This window comes from Pavona decussata, unplaced genomic scaffold, assembly GCF_977016875.1.
Source record: "Pavona decussata unplaced genomic scaffold, jaPavDecu1.1 SCAFFOLD_233, whole genome shotgun sequence".
In the NCBI taxonomy this organism is placed as follows: Eukaryota; Metazoa; Cnidaria; class Anthozoa; order Scleractinia; family Agariciidae; genus Pavona; species Pavona decussata.
This window is the reverse complement of record NW_028145638.1, coordinates 3,438,330-3,456,788: the sequence shown is the minus strand read 5'-3', so window position 1 is coordinate 3,456,788 and position 18,459 is coordinate 3,438,330. Positions and strand designations below refer to the sequence as shown.

Below are 18,459 nucleotides of genomic sequence, written 5' to 3'. Positions count from 1 at the left end.
GTTTTTTCAAATGCGTTTTATTGTCATCTGCAATGTACGGTGCAATGTGTAGTACAGCAAGTACATAGGCTAATTGTGGTCATGCTTTTGTAGCTTTTGTGAAACTGAAGCGGGCAGCTTGTCAATCATTTTTTTTTTTGCCGGGCATGACATGAAGTCTGAAGACAGTCTTTCCAGAAGCAGCCATGGAGCCCCTGATTTTAAGGACTTTATGCTCTGAGCCCAACGATAAGTATTTATCATACCATCCATTATCTCCGTCGAATTGACTGCCATCATACAGGTCATCATACATTTTTTTGTCGGCCTGTTTCTGTCCACTGTAAAGCTTCACATTCCACTTGTTGCTGTAGAGGTTGTAATCATACGGAATGGAGAACATGACGGCCAATGTCATGTCGAGGCCTATAATGTGGTATGTCAGGACTCCCACAGCACCTCTGGCGACCGGTCCATCGGTCTTGCGAGCCTCGTATAGCAAGGCTTTTCCTGATGCAAACAACAAATGAACAACATTTATTTTCCTGCTTGAAAATATGTAAGGATGTTTACTTGCTGAAATGATCTGTCCCAAGATAACTGTGGTGAGAAACAGTCAATCCAAGAACAGATATCCCACCGTATTTTTACGAGAATTAAAATCAAACTCCGATCATGTTAACTGAAAGGATAACGTTAGTCTAATGTGGTGGCATTGCCTGTCTGAAAACCTGCTCTTTCGGACATTACACCCCTTTTGCCATTCACAATAACGCCATATACATCTCCTTTCATTTTCCCACGCTCCATTCCGCCTAACTGACACCTTCCTTTGGCCGGGGGCCAACCAGTCGTAAAGTCCATTGCGATCTTCACTAGATCACCATGCCCCTACAGTTCTTTACTGGGTTGCTAAAATTATTGTTACCTGAATTTACGGTAAAGGGCAAGGGAGAATCCGAAGTGCCTGAGTAGAAGTAGACGTTGATTGCTTCCCAGGTTTGTTTACTTTGGTTTTCAATGCCGATGGCGACTTTACGCTTTACGTCAGCGATGGCGTTCAAAATTGTTTTGAGCAAGTCGACTGTAAGTTGAACAGCAGAGATAACGTCTCCCGCTCCTGGAACTGAAATGAAATAAGTTAGTCTTTTATGGTGGAACCCTCGCACGGTTTATGTACTTTAGACAATCCACTGAGGTGACAAGCGATCAGTTTGCAGAATTCAACAAATCAAATATCTCTATCAAACTAGTCCATTACGTTGTAACTTTCGCAAAAGCCTTAGTTTCTGTCGACTCTGCCTACTCCCTTTACTCATATATCATTAAATTTGTTTGAGATGTTTCAATTCTTCCTTACACAGTAATCTATGTTTGTTAACGCTGTAAAGAAATGCCAAAACGCTGGAAAAACCCACCTTTTCGCTTGACGCTTTGCTCATCTTGGTCGCGCTGTTGGAAATCTGACAAATTCCTTTGACCCTGATTATATCAAAGAAGCATGTCAACACCACATCTCTGGAAGAACTGTAATTTATAGCATCTCAGAGTATTAACGAACGCTGTTTATTTTGTCGGGTTAAACTTGCTTTTGCTACGCGAATAACAAGGCCGTGTTAGGAGGTGTTTATCACACTGAATCACCTGGAGTGAGCCGGAATATCAGCACATTTCTTAATTCGTAAAAGAATCATTTTCATAATTTCATGACAAACAAAATATGCAATGAGGATAACTGAAGTAGCTGCATAATATATCCTAACCTTTCCGTCTGAATGAATTTCATGATACTGCTTGGGGTGATCTTGCTTGATTGGGGATTCCAGTGTTGCAAAAGTCCCCGCTACGAGTAAGACAATCGAGATGTTAGAGAATTCTACAAATCAAATATCTCTATAAAACTAGTTCAACACGTTGTAACTTTCGCAAAAGCCTTAGTTTCTGTCGACTCTGCCTACTGTCGCCCTTTACTAATATATCATTGAATTTGGTTGAGATGTTTCAATTCTTCCTTACACAGTAATCTATATGTTTGTTAACGCTGTAAAGAAATGCTAAAACGCTTGAAAGCGCCTACCTTTTCGCTCGACGTTTTGCTCAGCTTGGTCGCGTTGGTTGAAATCTGACAAATTCCTTTGACCCTGATTATATCAAAAGAAACATGTCAACACCTTATCTCCAAAAGAACTGTAATAGCATCTCAGAGTATTAACGAACGCTGTTTATTTTGTCGGGCTATACTTGCTTTTGCTACGCGAGTAACAAGGGCGGGTTAAGAGGTGTTTATCACGCTGAATTACCTGGTGTGAGCCGGAATATATGCACATTTCCTAATTCGAAAAAATCATTTTCATAATTTCATGACAAACAAAATATGCAAGGAGGCTAACTGAAGTAGCTATATGATATATATATATCCTAACCTTTCCGTCTGAATGAATTTCATGATACTGCTTGGGGTGATGTCGCTTGATAGGGGATTCCAGTGTTGCAAAAGTTCCCGCCACGAGTAAGACAATCGAGGTAACAAGGCTAATCCAGCCCATTTTATTTCTGGAGGGTATAAGAACATTTAGTTATTTTCATTAGGCTTTTCTCCTTTTTGTTGTCTTTTTGCTTTATTGGCAGATAAATTTATAGCCATGCACGAGCCTCGCCACACATAGCTGCGTATTTCACTGCACGCCCGATTCACCTCAGAGATATAATAAATATCTTACTAACTTCGTTTTCTCGGTCCGTACTGTAAGTTATGGATCGGCCTCGTTTTTTCCCGTTGATTTATGGCCCAAGCGCGATAAATCAACATGATTCGAGGTCCGTAACTTACAGTACGGACCTAAAACTTGGTTAGTAATAGGTATGTAACATCTTGCTGACATAAGAATCACCACTGACTAATATCACGGTTGCAAGAATTTTCCTAATCTTTTTCTAAATCGTTCTTCTTTCCGGACATCTAAAAAGCGACAAATGAATAATTTTTAAAATCTCTTAAAGCCATAAAAAGATAACTGGAACTGAATTGTTTTCAGATCTTTAAACAATGATATTAAGAAAAATACAACACCAGACGTGTATCAATAAATAGGTTCTACGAGTACGATTGAACGCATCAGCATTGTTTTTTTTTTTCTTGTAGATTGATTGGTAAACTGTATATGTAAAGCTACTTTATATTCCGTTAAATAAAATCCTTAAGTTCCAAACAAAACTGGCCCTTAAGTGAATGTGTAAGTGGCGAAACGTGTTGTACAACAGGTTATATTGAAGTGTCGTTATTATAAGTTGTTAAAGATCAATACTTTCAAGTGCTTGTTTTGTTGAAGTAGAAACCAAGGCAAATGAAGAAGCAATGTTCTTTACCAATTCCATACTCTCTGGATTATTTCACTGATTTTGTTTTAAGTTAAACTGTGGTAAAAATGAAACAATGATTCCCCTTTGACGAAATTTGTCCTTACCTTGTGGTTAATATCAACAAAAGCAGTATTCGAGAAAACGAAAGCGTTATACCGGGCAAATAAAATAGTAAACAAAAAAAGGCCTTTGTAAAAATAGTAAAATTTTAAGCGTATTAAAAGACTTGACAAAGAATTAAAAAAAAAAAAAAAACGGCCGGCAATAGTGCTAGAAACAAATCTTTACTGCTGCAGATTTCTTTTTTTCCGTCTTTAGGCCAAAGCACGGTATCGTGAATGTATTGGGTAGTATTCTACAGAAACATTTCCTCTATGGAGGCAACTGTGAAAATATTTTAATCACTGAGAGAAAAGCCATAAAAAAATGTTTTCATTACAGCATTCTAGAATGAGAAAAAAACATCTCATGAATGTAGCGATATGTGTGCCGTTTATATCCCTATTCATCGAAACTTGAGAAATGTGAATGACGTCCATAAAAATGCATTGTTTTTGTCTCTATAGTGGAAAACGGAATCAGTTACAAACTTGGTTTCAGAAACTTTGTCACTGCTGTAGACAAAGTCAGATGGAACGCGGGATAAAATCGACAAATTTAAAGTATTGTGGAACTATAAGACCAATTAGTTGATTAATTTTAAACAGCGTATTTGTAAAAGTGTAGAAATGGTCTGTTATCATGAAAGTGTGATTCGCTGGATACAATGAAAGAAAAGTACTTACCTTCACTCTAAGGAGATTCGCTTAACTGAATGGTGAACGTTTTTTGTCAGCTGGATTTATGGAATCTAAAAATACTACTTAGCCAATGTTTTATGAATTAACCTATCTTGTGGAACAATCGATCCATGAAAAAGGAAAAGTTCTTTAAGAGCCATCCTTAATTGGGGGTTAATTGAGATTTATGGAAATTACAGCAGGTCACTCTAGCTCACTCAATGCTGTTGTATTAATGGAATGGTAAATGAGCTACGTAGCTAATGTTTTATGAGGTAAACTTACTTGTGGAACAATCGATCCACGAAAAAGGAAAACCTCTCTAAGAGCCTGTGTTTGGGAGGTTAATGGTTATTGATTGAAAATACAGCAGGTTACTCTAGCTCACTCAATGCTGTTGTATTTATGGAAACTGAATGAGCTACGTAGCTAATGTTTTATGAGGTAACCTATCTTGTAGAACAATCGATCCATGGAAAAGTCCTTCTAGAGCCTTGTTTTTGGGAGTTAATGGTGTTTAATTGAAATTACAGCAGGTCACTCTAGCTCACTCAACGCTGTTGTGTTTATGGAATTTGAATAAGCTACTTAGCCAATGTTTTATGAGGCAACCTATCTTGTAGAACAATCGATCCATGGAAAAATGCTTTTACAGCCTTGTTTTTGGGAGTTAATGGTGATTAATTGAAATTACAGCAGGTCGGCTCTAGCTCACCCAATGCTGTTGTATTTACGGAATTTGAATAAGTTACTTAGCCAATGTTTCATGAGGTAACCTATCTTGTGAAACAATCGATCCATGAAAAGGGATAAAATCTTTAAGAGCCATGCTTAATTGGGGGTTAATGGAGATTAATTGAAATTACAGCAGGTCACTCTAGCTCACTCAATGCTGTTGTATTTATGGAAACTGAATGAGCTACGTAGTCAATGTTTTATGAGGTAACCTATCCTGTAGAACAATCGATCCATGGAAAAGGAAAAGTTTTCTAAGAGCCTTGTTTTTGGGGGTTAATGGTGATTAATTGAAATTATAACAGGTCACTCTAGCTCAGCGGGTTAACTCATCTCAACCTCGTAGCCCTCTGATCGTCTAGGTGGCACACAGAACGGACCACCAAAGGGGCAATTACGTGAAAGATGTGATCGAAGTTTCTTTTCTTCTTAAACAGGCTGATGGAAACTCCTCTCTTATGTCCAACCCCTGGCCTTTTACTGAAATGGTACATGGTACTCCTTCTACAAAAAAAATCCCTTTCTTATACGACAAACATAGCAGTGTGTTCCCTATACGTTTTCTTGTATAGCAGTACTATTCACTATCTTTGTGCTATAATTTCTGCTTTGGTTTTTGTATCCTCTCTGAAAGTTCGTTGCGAATGCTACCTTCTCGGTTGGTTGTCTATCCTAGCAAGCCTTTATATTTCTAATAGTTTTTTTTTAACATTTTCAGTAATATTTTACTGAAAAAACTAGCAGGGTGATAAAGGCACTAATGTCGACGGAAACGTCCCCCATAAGTCACGATATGGAGTAACGGCCCACCCCTCCCCTTAGGATGTTCTGTTGAAAGTAATTCCTTGAAAAAACTGTTTACAATTCTTGTTGCTGAGTAGCAGCAGAGATCATATTTCGGTTGTCAAAAGAGATTTTTTTCATCGTTGTGTTTTAGGGCGAATTTTAATATATTGTATATATTCAAGTTACTGTGGGTCTGAATTACCCGCGCGACCAGTTTATTTTACCGAGCACTCGGAGGTTGCAGATTCTTAACAGGCATTGGTTTCTAAAGCCGTGTGGATGTATTTTAACATCAGTTTTTAAAAACAATGTACAAGCTATTTGAAGTTTGACGACCGCTTTCTGTCCACTTTTTTCACATTTGTGCTTATAAATTCAAGCTAAAGCAAATGTTACAAATCTTCCAACGTGGTATTTGAAGTCAATACCTGCTAAACGTCTTGCAACCAACGGAAGGCCGGAGTAAAAAAATTTCCCGCAAGTTGTCTCAACGCAAATATCTAGGAAAATTAGTTCACGAATCCAATTCTGAGTTGGTAACAAAGTCATATTTTTAGTTATAAACTTACTTAATATTACTTTGTCGTGATGCTAAGCTAAAATAAAATAAGTGTTCACTTTGTTTGTAATTCGCATTAAATGCAAATTAACACTTCCATTGTTGTTAAACCTAGTTCATAATCAAATTCAACATGGGTTGCTTGTTAGTAACTAGCTTCAGAGTGATCTTTTCGTTTCATCAGAAAAACAAGAATGATAAGTATTAGCTCGTAATCTTCTGCAAAAGGCTACTTTTGAAAGAGTCCATCAAAGCGATCAGTTCCAACTGAAATTACGCGCATGCTCAGTCCTTGGACCAACTGTTCATGAGCACGCGTCTCAATTTATTCAAGGAATCCCTTCGTTTGGTAACAAAGTCATACTTTGGTTATAAACTAAGTTAATATTGCTTTATCGTAATACCAAGTTCAGCACTCGTACGTGCTCAGTTTGTCTTTCTTTCTATTTTATACGTCATCTTTTAAGTCATCTGCACGAGCCAGATTCACGAGGAACCTTAAGATGTATCTTAGAAATTGGTTCTGAACAACAGTCGATTGCTAAGATAATAATACGCTATTGTTAACAAACTATACTTAGGACACATCTTTACGTAGGAGGGCTGGCAGGAGAATCTGGCTGGTGGACAACATAACTGAAAGAAGTTAAGAAGTATTCTTAGCATCGTTTCTAGAGAATAGCCTATTGTTAGAACGAAAATAGACTATTGTTAAGGGTCACTATTGATGATACATCTTAACTTTAGGAAACCTTGGTGAATCAGTGGGGCGAGATTTACGATGCTCTTCAAAGTTAACACATATCTTAAGTATTGTTTCTTAACAATTGACTATTGTTAATCCAACAACTTACTTTTGTTAAACGGACAGTATCACGCTATTTTTTGGTAACACATTGAAAATCGGAAAGACGCTATTCAGTTGATAGCAGTCAAGATAGAATGCCAAAATTCCATTAAAAGACTACCAGAATGCAAAGACTCTATCCACGGATATTTTCGCCGGCAGATGACCAAGATTGGGAGGGGTTCAAATTTGAAAACGTCCGCCGGACGTTTTCAAATTTCGTTGTTGTAACGCACTAGAAATCGCCGGTTGTACTATATTTTGGTTCAACCTTTCATCTTAGAATCACTATTAATATTTCTTTAAATTAGTGATTGAGAAATTAATTAGCACACTGTTCAAAGTTTAAATTTAGTGAATTTTGGCCAAAAATAATGATATCTCCCATCGATCTCCCATGATACTGCCCCTCTAAGAAACAATCATTAGTGTACATGTTAACTTGGGGAAATTTTGTGAGTTTGGCCCCTGGTCCCTAACCATTACTTGCATACTTTTCTATAAAAGTGTCAAAAATTAAATCCTCAAGACGAAATAGAGATAGCTGTATTTTTTGTTTAGAATCTCGTTGAATTTTTCAGATGGAGTTTCCCGCTGTGTGCTGTTCTTGTTTAGAACTTGAGGTAAAGGGCGGTATGGTTTCTCAGGCGAACAATCTAGATCGTTCAAATTTATTGCTTATTTAGAAACTATACGGCTCTGCAATTTTACCCATCACTGTATCTTTGTTTGAAACTTATTTTTCAAAAGCAGTCGATATTTTAGTCTTAATCCTGTAGAGCGTTTCACCTGCCTTTACTTATTGTTAGTCGGAGCGCTTGAAGTGGCATGTACCCGCAATTTTTTCCCGAAATTATTCTCCACAGCAATAACATCTTCTGAAAGAATCCAGTTACAATTTATATCATGAAAGCGGTTCTACTAGGAAACAATCTTTCTTCGTAGAATTCAAATTCTGACTTTTTATCCCAATTAAAAAAAAGATGGGCTAAAGAAATATATTTCTCAAACTCATTAATAATTCATAAAGAGAACACAACGGAAATCACTACCGTGAAGGAGGTTTGGAAATGTGATCTTAATTATTATAAAATTTTGTGAACTTTTGCTTCGAATTTCTCCAAGACTCTTGGAGAATTATCAATAGTTTGATAAGCTATATCAAACACTCGAAAGAGTGTTTCCTCCTATTTCCAAACACCTCGAAGTTGGTTACAAAAAACTCGGCTGCGCCTCGTTTTTTCAACCCTACTTCTCGGTGTTTGGAAATCGGAGGAAATACTCTTCCTCGTGTTTGATCTATTACATCAAACATGCGACGACGTTCTACACAAAAGCGAGCTTTATTAAACCTTTCCAGGAAAATAAACTGGTAATCGTCAGAAATCGTAAAGTTTAAAATAAATACAAACTAAGATAACCCTCATATGCCTACTGACACAGAATTTAAAGTGTATTAGCCATAACATTTAATGGCTTTTTAGTGCTGTGATATGTAAACAAATAACTCTACGTTGTCTCAAGATATTCTCAATCAAGCGGCCGGAGCAAAACGACATGTTTCCAAAGGAAATTGAGTGGCGCGCCCACTTGATAGAAAGATTATTTCTCTCATTATTCTTTTTGGTAGCTGCGGAGCCGACGATCTTGGGCTTAACGCTTGTCAGAGTCTCACAGTTTTTCTCTTTTGCATCCATTTTGTATTGGAAGGTGGAACGCTACGGTGTACTATATCAACAGCCTTTGAAAATGGGCCTAAAACAAAGAGAGAAAGGTGACAACGAAATATGACAAAGGACGTATTCTTATAATTAAATGACTTTTACGTTTCAAGATTGCACGCTAATAACAGTCCTTTATCCGGCTAAAGTTAGCAAACAGAGCACTGCCCTGGCTGATGGGATGGAAAAATTTAACAAGACTCTAAATCTTTCTATATTAGCGGTCTAGTGGTCCGTTTAAGACAACGTGCTACTAATCGTCAAATTTATGAGAAGATCACGATTAAAATTAAAAAAAGAAAACGACAACTTGTACAGGTTGCCCATATTCTTGCTTTTACTGGAACAAAGAATTCAAGCGAGATAAATGTAAAATTTATTAAACAATTAGTACTGCAATTTATGTTGAAAGAACTCCACCTCCTTGTTACACATTCTTTGTGGTAGAAGAATGACTGAACCAGCAAAGTATCTCCTTTTTTTTCCATTAAAATTTGCTTTAACCCTAATTTTTGGGGAAGGAATCCTCGCACAAATTAGGACGCGTGCTCATTGAGTAGTTGGTCCGAGGACTGAGCATGCGCGTAATTTCAATTGGAACTGATGATTAGCTTTGATGGAAGAGGAAGTATCACGGGTTCTTTGATATCTATTGTTAAAAATGATGATATAAGACCCTCAATCAGCTGCAAAATAATTCTAGAATGACGAGAGGAAATAAATCAACTCAATTTTTGAAAAGAACAACTCGTGATCTATTGTAGCGCATTTTGGAAACAAAAATACGAGAACTTGAAAAACACTAGGCTAGCTTAACAAAGCCTGTAATGCAGGCGTATTTTTGGAGCGGGAGCGCTGAATAATCCTTCGTTGCTGTCATCTTGGGCGAGGAAGCGCGAGAGGGCTGGAGCGAGTCAAAAGTGACCCTAAGGGAGAGGACGACTGGCTGAAAAATAAAGGAGGGGGGAGGGGGAGAGGAGGGAAAAATTCGCTCTCATTTCCGCCCCCCTCCCCCTCAGCCTCCTTCAAATACGCGACCTAAATTTATTATTCAGCGCTCGCCCATGAAAAACGCCTGCACTGCAGGCTAGCTTAACAACAAAAGTTGTAATTTGCATCAGTCAGTGCGAATTACAAACAAAGTTTTCACGTATTTTATTTTGACGTAGCAGTATGACAAAGTAATATTAAGTTAGTTTATAACCAACATATGACTCTATTACCAACTGAAAATTGCATTCGTGAACTAATTTTTCTAAGTTTTTGCGATGAGACAACTTGCGGGAAATTTGCTGGTACTAGTTGTGACGCCATGTGTGATATCAACAATGGAAAAAGGTATCCAAGAAACAAAAATCAAGACAATTGTGTGTATGAACAGAAGAAGCTAACACAAACTGAATAAGGGGGGTACCATTTCAATGAAATTTAGCACGGGAAAGGTCAGGAGTTGGACATTGGGCGAAGGCTCTATTTATGGGACGGAGAAGATGAGAGGGCTGAGTTGGGTTCACCTGCTGCTAGAGTGACCTGCTGTAATTTCAATTAATCACCATTAACCCCCTCTTAAAGAACTTTCTGTTTTTGATGAATCAAATACTCCACAATATACTTAACTTCATAAAACTTGGGCTAGCTTATTCAGATTGCAAACCCAACAGCTGCAAACCTTTGACAGTTAGTTAAGCGGATCTCTTCAGGGTGGAAGGTGTTTTTCTTCAATCCATTCCCACTTTTCTCCACTACAAACGTTTTCTAAACTTTTACAAATGCAAGGCTTAAAATTTCGTCAAATAATCAGTATAGTTCCACAGTTCTTAAAGATGTTGTATATTTTAGTCAGTCTACGAGAATAAAAAGGATCAATCAATCAATACTTTGTACTGTTATATGTCACACTTTATTTTTTTATTCAAATCATGAACACAATGCTTACAAGGATTATATATCTAATTGATCGAATTGGGGCTTTACATTGGCCGCGAGGTTACAAAAGTCACGGCATGTTTTAAAACCCGGAACACCACAGATTTCTGGAACATTAAACCAACCATATGAGGGTGTGGTCAGGCCTAGATCTAATAAGGACATTAATTGGGCACGTCACGCAACACGCTCCCTCCTCCAGGAGGGAGGAGCGCGTTAGTCCTGAACTTTTTAATTTTACCTTTGTGTTCCAGTGTTCCGATCTATTCCGTGTTGTCACGCGTTCCTGGCTTCAGCCGGTTATGATGTCAAGTGTGTTTCACACAATTCTAACTGTAGATAATATCCTGAATAAGCAATTACACTCAACAGCTAAGGAGAAGCTGTTTGCACACATTTCACACAACTCGAAAAAAGGTTAATAAAATATACTGAAGACGAACCACCAACACTCATGTTTAAGGCCGATTTAGACTATACGACTTGGTCATTGCGACTGACATCCTGGGTCCAGTTGTTCAAAGCCCGATTAAGCTAATACTGGGTTAACTTGAAGTTTGATTTGAGTTTAATTGCTAATCAATCAGCATTTTTCCAAAATATTCTAATTGCCTTTCAGTTTTGACTTAGACTTTTCTTTACCTTTAGCTAAAAGTCAGCTTTTACAAACATTCTAACAAGCGAGGTACAAACCTCGGTTAACTTTAAATCAGGGATTGGCGTTCAGCGGCTTTCGGACAACTTGGCCCTGGTCAACAAACCTATGATGCAAATTGTTTCGTGTAAATTATACAACTTGCCTTGCGTGATACGCAAAATGTTGTAGGATTTTGAACTTTGATAATCGCTGGCGCGGGCAATTTGAATAACGAGAGTTGTATATACGTTATTTTTGCATGCCTCACACGACAGTCGTAAGTAAAATTGAGTTATTATACCGTCTTAGTCATAACCATTACAATCCCCTTGAATGTGATTGATTCACAAACTGCTCTATTTTGCACTAATTATCCTGCAAACAGTGTAATCGGACAATGTAATCTTACAGTTCTATGAGCCAATCACATTAAAGACTGCACTAAATCCACCAATCATAATTATGGTTACAGTTTCTATAGCAACAGTAACTCACAAGCTTGACTTTGTCTAAAATGGAGGATTTCTTTGCCAACAGTTTTCTTTTCTTCTTCTTTTTTCTCCAAAATTGCTTTCAATTAATTGAAGGCGTTTTGTAATGGTCTCGATCAGGATTAAATGTTAATCTTCAAGTTTTCCTCCTTCATGTCTGACTGAATTTTTTGTCACATCCACTTGTTCTCGGAAATTGTAATGGTCATCATTAATTCGTAACAGGACTTCGTGTCGTCCGATTCGGTCTGTTATCATACGACTGATTAAACAAAACGCACTCCCGCTACGCGGTCGTCCGATTTTTTAATCACTTGTATGATTACAGAACGAATCGGACTCCAGTCAGTCCTATTACCATTATAAATCGGCCTTAAGTCTACTCGTTCGCTTGCGATTTAGCAAGTAGAATCGACAATTCTAAAATGTGGAACGCCAAAGTTAAAAATCAAAGTTATATTGCTTAAAGATAAACTCGACTGGTGTCAGAGCTAAAAGGAAATTAAAGTAAAACACAAGGGTGATGGGGGTTGGGGATACTCCTCCATACTAACTATACTGGGGGTAAGGTATGCATGGCCCTAAATGGTATGGTTTTTAACCGTTTCATTCTGATACCTTTTAACCATTTTGGTCTGAAAGTCTGAAAACAATATGGATTTTACAGAAATGGGTATGGATTCTAGAAACCAGTTTAAGGTCTGAAAAGGGTAACCGGTAAATTCAGTTACAGATTTTCGTCTGAAATAGGGTCAGGGTTTGGAGAACTGAGCTGCACACCCCACCAAACATCCCTAGGAGTACCCCCCAGGGGTAAACCAACATCGAGGGGTTTCTGTCTTGGCAGTTTCAAAACTAGTATTGAAACGAAAAAATTGTCAGCCTCAGTCAGTTTATCCAATCGAATCAAATGACATAAATTCTAACATACCAGTCGCTAGTTAATTAAAGCAGTAATCAATAAGTCGAAAATTAAGCAAGCCTGTTACCTATTTAGGGGCACCCAGCGATGATCATTTTGGCGAAGTACTGAGCTGTTTGAAAGTGAGGCCTAAGCAAAGTTAATTGAGGGACTGGTTATGAAACCTTGCAATGACAACAATAGTGCTACAATTCATGCTGGAAGGGCCGCGACCGTACACAATCCTTTTTGTTACGCGCGCTCATGCACACTACAGTTGAATACCTTAACAGAAAAGTTTCTATTGGTCGGTTGGGCCAACGCACTTCAAAATCCATTGTGGTCTGTGCATGTTCGAGCCAAAAATGCTAACAAAAACATATAACAAGGACCTTTTTCAGGCTTCATAACCATTGCCTTTTATTAACTCTGGCCTAAGTAAACAAGGGAGAAATTGAAAATAATGTTGTTTCAATTCAAACTTCCCAATGTGAGGTGGGGAAAAACAATAAGATTTTCCGGCAGATTATCACAAACTACAGCTCACTCACTCAGAATTCTAGTGAATTATCCGAAAAGATAATAGAAAGATTTAGAATCGCGTTTACGGCAAACGCGCGTTTTGAAAAAATGGGAATATTGATGCATGAGAATAGTGCAAAATAATTCTGACCTTTCATAATACCGCAAAACTACTAAATTTTACTGAGAAACTGAAAACAGCGAGCGGCAAATGAAAGATAAACGAAATTCTAAATCTCTCTAACATTTCTTTTCCTTCAAGTTTCATTATTAAGAAAAACTCCCTTAAAGAATCCTGCCAAAATAGAACAGAAAACCATTGCCCGCGGAGCAAAAGGAAGAATGCGTGTATTTTGGAAACACGCGCGAGGGAAGAACTCACGATTCCGCAATATCACTATAACTACTTGTTCTCGTTGCAGGGTGCCCCTAAAAGTGGAAACTAATTAAAAGCATAATCACACACAGTTTTAAATGAAATCACACGCCTCTAGCTGAAGAGGGAAACACATTACTGAGTACCTACACACTGTACGTCAAATGCCACATGAGCAAGGATCAAAAACTACTGACACCATGTCTTCTACCGTCTTCGTATTTTTTTAGGGTACCCTTGCTTACAATGGTAAACAAAAAAATATGAAAACTTACAAGAGCTGCATTATCAGAGAACTGTACGGTCCGAAACGTTACGAATTCTCACGCAAATTACCATTTTAATTTTTGAATTTTCGCTCAGTAGGCAGAGACGAACTTTGGTAAGTACACAGTGAAGTGATCATTCAGTTTTTGTTTTTGTACACTGTAATGTGAAGTGCAGTGTTACTTGAACTTGCCATTGCACCCCTCATTTCGATTTTATCATTTGGGTTGAGGTACCTATGGTACCAGGCGTTGTCCCCTTTGAGCGGGTAATTATCTTTTTTTTCCATCTCTTTGTAAATCGATTCTGTAGCTCGTTCTTTTCCTTTGTAAAGCTTGACGTTCCACAAGTTGGTTGTTGCCAAAGGAACGTAGAACATGACAGCCAATGTTTCGTTGATCTTCGGGATATAGTAAGTCATAACCCCCCTGACTCCTTTTGCTTTTTTGAAACCTCCACCTAGTTTTCCTTCGTACCCGAGAGTTTCATCTGATAATGACGATAGCAAAACACTCGTGAGTCATGTATACCCATCCTTAGAAACCCAGGGGCAGATCATCGTGACAGGGTCATGATCCTTACCCTTTTTTATCGTTTCATGTTGACACGGCGCCTAACCGTAAAACGGACCTACCTCCTACCCACCTACCCACCCACCCACTTACCTACCTACCCTACCTTCCCACCCACCTACCTACCTATCCACCAACCCACTCACCTACCTACCTACTCATCTACCTACCCACCCACCCACTTAGCTACTTTTAGGTGTATTGTAACTGCCTACTTTACGTCTCCTTTAATGTCCACAAATGAAAATGTGGGAAGTTTTTCTGACGTAAGTCAACAATCGTTGCATTGAAAAATGTGGATGTGCACTGAAACGTTCTCTCTCAGCTGGACTGTATGACTTTAATACGGGTTAAATCGCATGACTTTTCATCGGATGCACATAACAACTAACTATCTTGTATTATCTTTGAGCAACCCATCAGTCCGTATTCGCTTTTAAGTTAGCCAATCAGTTTGCGTGGCTTGTAGTAGTTGCTTACTTAGTAATGCTACAAATATTAATCCTTTTTAAACAGTTAATCACTGATGCTGATCACTGATCAGCAAAATTCCTCCTTGTAATATCAATCCTTAGTATATACCACACAAGTGAATAGCCTTTCGCGACGGCTGATTAGCTAGCTCGGAGGTGATTAACCAAGTACTATTCACCTCCGAGCAACCGAAGAGAAACAAGATGATTCCCGCTTCGCCACGGTCACTAAAGAGGAATTTATTTAGATAAACGAGGCAGCTGTTACAAAAAATACAAAAATGGCAACAAAGTTTAGTTTGACGGTATTAAATGGTAAGTTATTTAATCGTTCCAACCTCATATTCTAAGGCAAAAAATGAAACTACAATGCCTTGTTTACGAAAACTGCCGAACACTATAATTACAATGTAGACAATGAAACATCTAGTGTTTAGGAGCATGGTTTCGAAATCAAGACGAATTTCACTCAACAATCGAAGAAATGACATCTTAGCAACTAAACAAGTGTCTCAAAAAGTTTTAGTTGTTCGCAAGAAAGCGAGACGGAACTTTCTGCAACAAGAAATCGCTTACCGCGCGGCGCGCGAGATTTTAAAATTTCCCACCATTTGCCGGTATAATGTCAACAATAAAGGAAATTCGGCCCGCTAGTTATTCTGCTTGTGTGGTATATACTAAAACAATCATTCACCTCAGTGTCGGTGACAGTGGTAGATATTTACCTCGCCACTTCGCGGCTTGGTAAATATCCACTCCACTTCGGTGTATAATTGTTAATTATTCAACCCGTAAGGTCATGAGAATTAAGGATGTGATTATCCAAGATGAATTTTTTTGATATTTTAATAAGTTCTCTCCAGTACTTTTATAAGAAAAGTATTGGGAAAGAATAGAGAATTTATTTTTTGATAGTACGGGTTAAAGGGTTAAAAGTGCCTATGAAGTAGTAAAATTGTTCTAATAAGATAGCTTATTATTTTCTGATTCTTAATATGTAGATTTTAGGCGGTGAAACATTCTCAACGCGGAATAAATCGAATCGAAAGTCTTAAAAGTGTCTCCATCTTGCACTCGGCCAAAACGATCGTATTACGAAGCTGCGACGTAGGAAATTCTTCAGAAGTGAGAAGTAAACAACTCTTCGAGGCATTTGCTACGTCTCAGCCTTGTCCTGAGCAAAGACTCGTTCCCAGTCCCCGCGACACGATTTAGTGAATTTTGAGGTTCTTTGGGAGGCGAAAAATGTCGGTTTTAGTTGATTTTTTCAAATTTCTTTTGTCATTTCGTAATCAGGACACAACAAGCTTCAAAAATACGAAAACAAATTTTACTTCATAGGTACTTACTTGAATTGACGATGTAGGGCATGAGTGCGTTTGAGGTTCCAGCTTGGAAGTGTACATTGCTTGCTTGCCAGCGATATCCAGTTAGGTTTTCAATGTTGATGGTAATTGTGCGCTTAATACTACCAAGCAACTTCGTTAGCGTTGACAAATGTTCTAAACCAACTGAAATACAACAACAATATATTACTGGATTCAGTAAAAGAACTCCGTTAACTCGAACTGCAAAGGGAAACAAAAAATAGTTCGAGTTAATTTAGCGGGGTTGGTGTTAATAATAAACTAGTAGTAATCAGAGATTAGTGAGATGCGTTCGACCATTTGGGAAAAGAAAGTTACATTAACTGCCAGATATTTTTCACATGTTTATTTAAATCACAAAAAAATGTTATCATTGTATAACCCAGTGTTTATAATATAATGGATATTTGGTGTGCTTGCTTGTCGGGTTTGACCTTCTCTTCACGTTTGGTGTGCTTGCTTGTCAAATTCTGTAGTGTGCTTCCTTGCTGTGTGGACTGTTATCAGGGAAGATGCATTGTTTACTTTTGAAGTTTGGAATCTTGCGAAAGCATATCGATATGTTCATTTCCTTCGTTTGTTGCGGGAGTTGAGTTTCACGTTAATAGAGGAATAGAAGCCAAAAGATTGATAATTATATAATAAATAAATAAATAAATAAATAAATAAATAAACAACTAAATAAATAGCTAAAATATACTAAATGAAAGAAAAAATATATAAAAATATATTTGCTGCGTAAGCAGTACGCAACGCGAGATTATACTTGATTGTACTTGAATCTTTTGAATGAAAACTTCGAAAAAAGCATTTCCTTATTTTAAAGCGTACAACATTTACGGTAGAATTCGGCAAGGAACTGGGGAAACTTCAACGTGGCCGTTCATATGCCATTGCCTTTGAGCAGACATTGAAAGCCGCCACGAGACATCTTCGGCGTAGCGTTACAAATTTGCATAAATATTATTGAGATCATCTCAAAAGGCAATGTCACGTTTTCTCCATTTTCTATCAACTGATTCAGATTGTAACCGTGTCTTCCACTGATAGATGACTGGATAACTTGTTCACTAAACCCAGTTTTAACAGTGAATGAAGCGAAACTAAAATATTGCGACTTTTTGGCCGCTGTTAATTCACAAGCCGAGAATTGAAACACGCGCGATCGCTTTTAACCTCGCTAAATCAGTACGCTGCACATAATTATGCTTTAATCTTTTGAATCAAACCTTCGAAAAGAGCATTTCCTTGATTAAAAAACGCACAATACTTTCGCTTGTAATTGGCAAAGAAGCGACAAAACGCTTGAAGAGCGAACTCTTTCCAGCTCGAGCATACACGTGCGCACATCCATAGCTCCAACAAAATTAAGAACGCAAACAAAGTTGGCGGCTGTCTCGCAGAGTTGGTCCCCGTAAAACGGAACCGAACTGTGGCCGTTTCACTACAAGAAACCAACGTTGCCTTGCAAAAACAAAAACTGGGTACCACCAAGTGCTTGCAATCCCTTATAATCGAATGACTCGATAAAGTGTTTGCCATTGCAACTTCACCAATTCGTTTCACTCGCACTAGGAATGTTGCTTTTCTCGAAACAAATCATGGCCATTTGCCGAACTACACAACTCGGCAACTTTTTGCTTTAATGACCACAAATCATGGCCATTTGCCAATCTACATAACTCGGTAAGTAAATTATTTGCCGAGCTACACATCTCCCAAAGTAAATGTAATATATTTTGCTGAAACTACGCAACTTGTCTCTTGATTTAGTCAGCGCAAGCAAGGCAGCGTTGGTTTCTTGTAGTGAAACGGGTAACAACACTACGCTGAATTTATCCATGTGTCTTCGCAGTCGTACACACTTCGTGAAGGCGTTGATAAATCTAAATTTAACCCGAAAGTATTTTTTTCTAACTTAAACAACGCAACTTCCCTAACGAAGCACAGCCGTCCAGCCAGCACACCAAAAACGATGCAAGAACGTGAAACTCGACTCCCGCTGAAACGAAGGAACTGAACATCGATAAGCTTTCGCAATAATTTCGCAAGATTCCAAATGCCAGTAACTCTAACTTCAAGCGTAAACAACACAACTTATCTGATAACCAGTGGTGGTTGGACACGGTCCGAAAAGCATCATGGTAGCAGTAATTGGCCA

At 38.1% G+C, this 18,459-nt stretch overlaps 2 protein-coding genes across 2 annotated transcripts; both read right to left on the bottom strand.

Moving 5' to 3' along the window:
- Positions 1-4,270, bottom strand: LOC146458438 (DELTA-actitoxin-Afr1c-like). The gene is made up of 7 exons (XM_085090930.1): positions 4,125-4,270; positions 2,403-2,532; positions 2,057-2,120; positions 1,743-1,822; positions 1,398-1,461; positions 908-1,105; positions 1-489 (listed from the first exon to the last, which is right to left on the bottom strand). Exons 2-7 carry the CDS (start codon positions 2,523-2,525, stop codon positions 122-124), a joined length of 897 nt encoding a protein of 298 aa, XP_084947056.1. The 5' UTR covers positions 2,526-2,532; positions 4,125-4,270; the 3' UTR covers positions 1-121.
- Positions 4,271-10,656: 6,386 nt separating this feature from the next.
- Positions 10,657-16,385, bottom strand: LOC146458437 (nigrelysin-like). Its single transcript, XM_085090945.1, has 2 exons — positions 16,281-16,385; positions 10,657-14,375 (listed from the first exon to the last, which is right to left on the bottom strand). The coding sequence occupies exons 1-2, from the start codon at positions 16,300-16,302 to the stop codon at positions 14,026-14,028; spliced, it is 372 nt and encodes a 123-aa protein (XP_084947071.1). The 5' UTR covers positions 16,303-16,385; the 3' UTR covers positions 10,657-14,025.
- Between the last annotated feature and the right edge of the window lie 2,074 nt (positions 16,386-18,459).

Coding starts and splice junctions, on each gene's coding strand:
- LOC146458438 (XM_085090930.1), bottom strand. CDS start 2,525: ATGGGCTGGATTAGCCTTGTTACCTCGATTGTCTTACTCGTGGCGGGA. Junction 1,462..1,742: donor AAATTCATTCAGACGGAAAG/GTTAGGATATAT, acceptor TGATATAATCAG/GGTCAAAGGAATTTGTCAGA. Junction 490..907: donor GCCCTTTACCGTAAATTCAG/GTAACAATAATT, acceptor TGTTTGCATCAG/GAAAAGCCTTGCTATACGAG.
- LOC146458437 (XM_085090945.1), bottom strand. CDS start 16,302: ATGCCCTACATCGTCAATTCAA. Junction 14,376..16,280: donor GCCCTACATCGTCAATTCAA/GTAAGTACCTAT, acceptor CGTCATTATCAG/ATGAAACTCTCGGGTACGAA.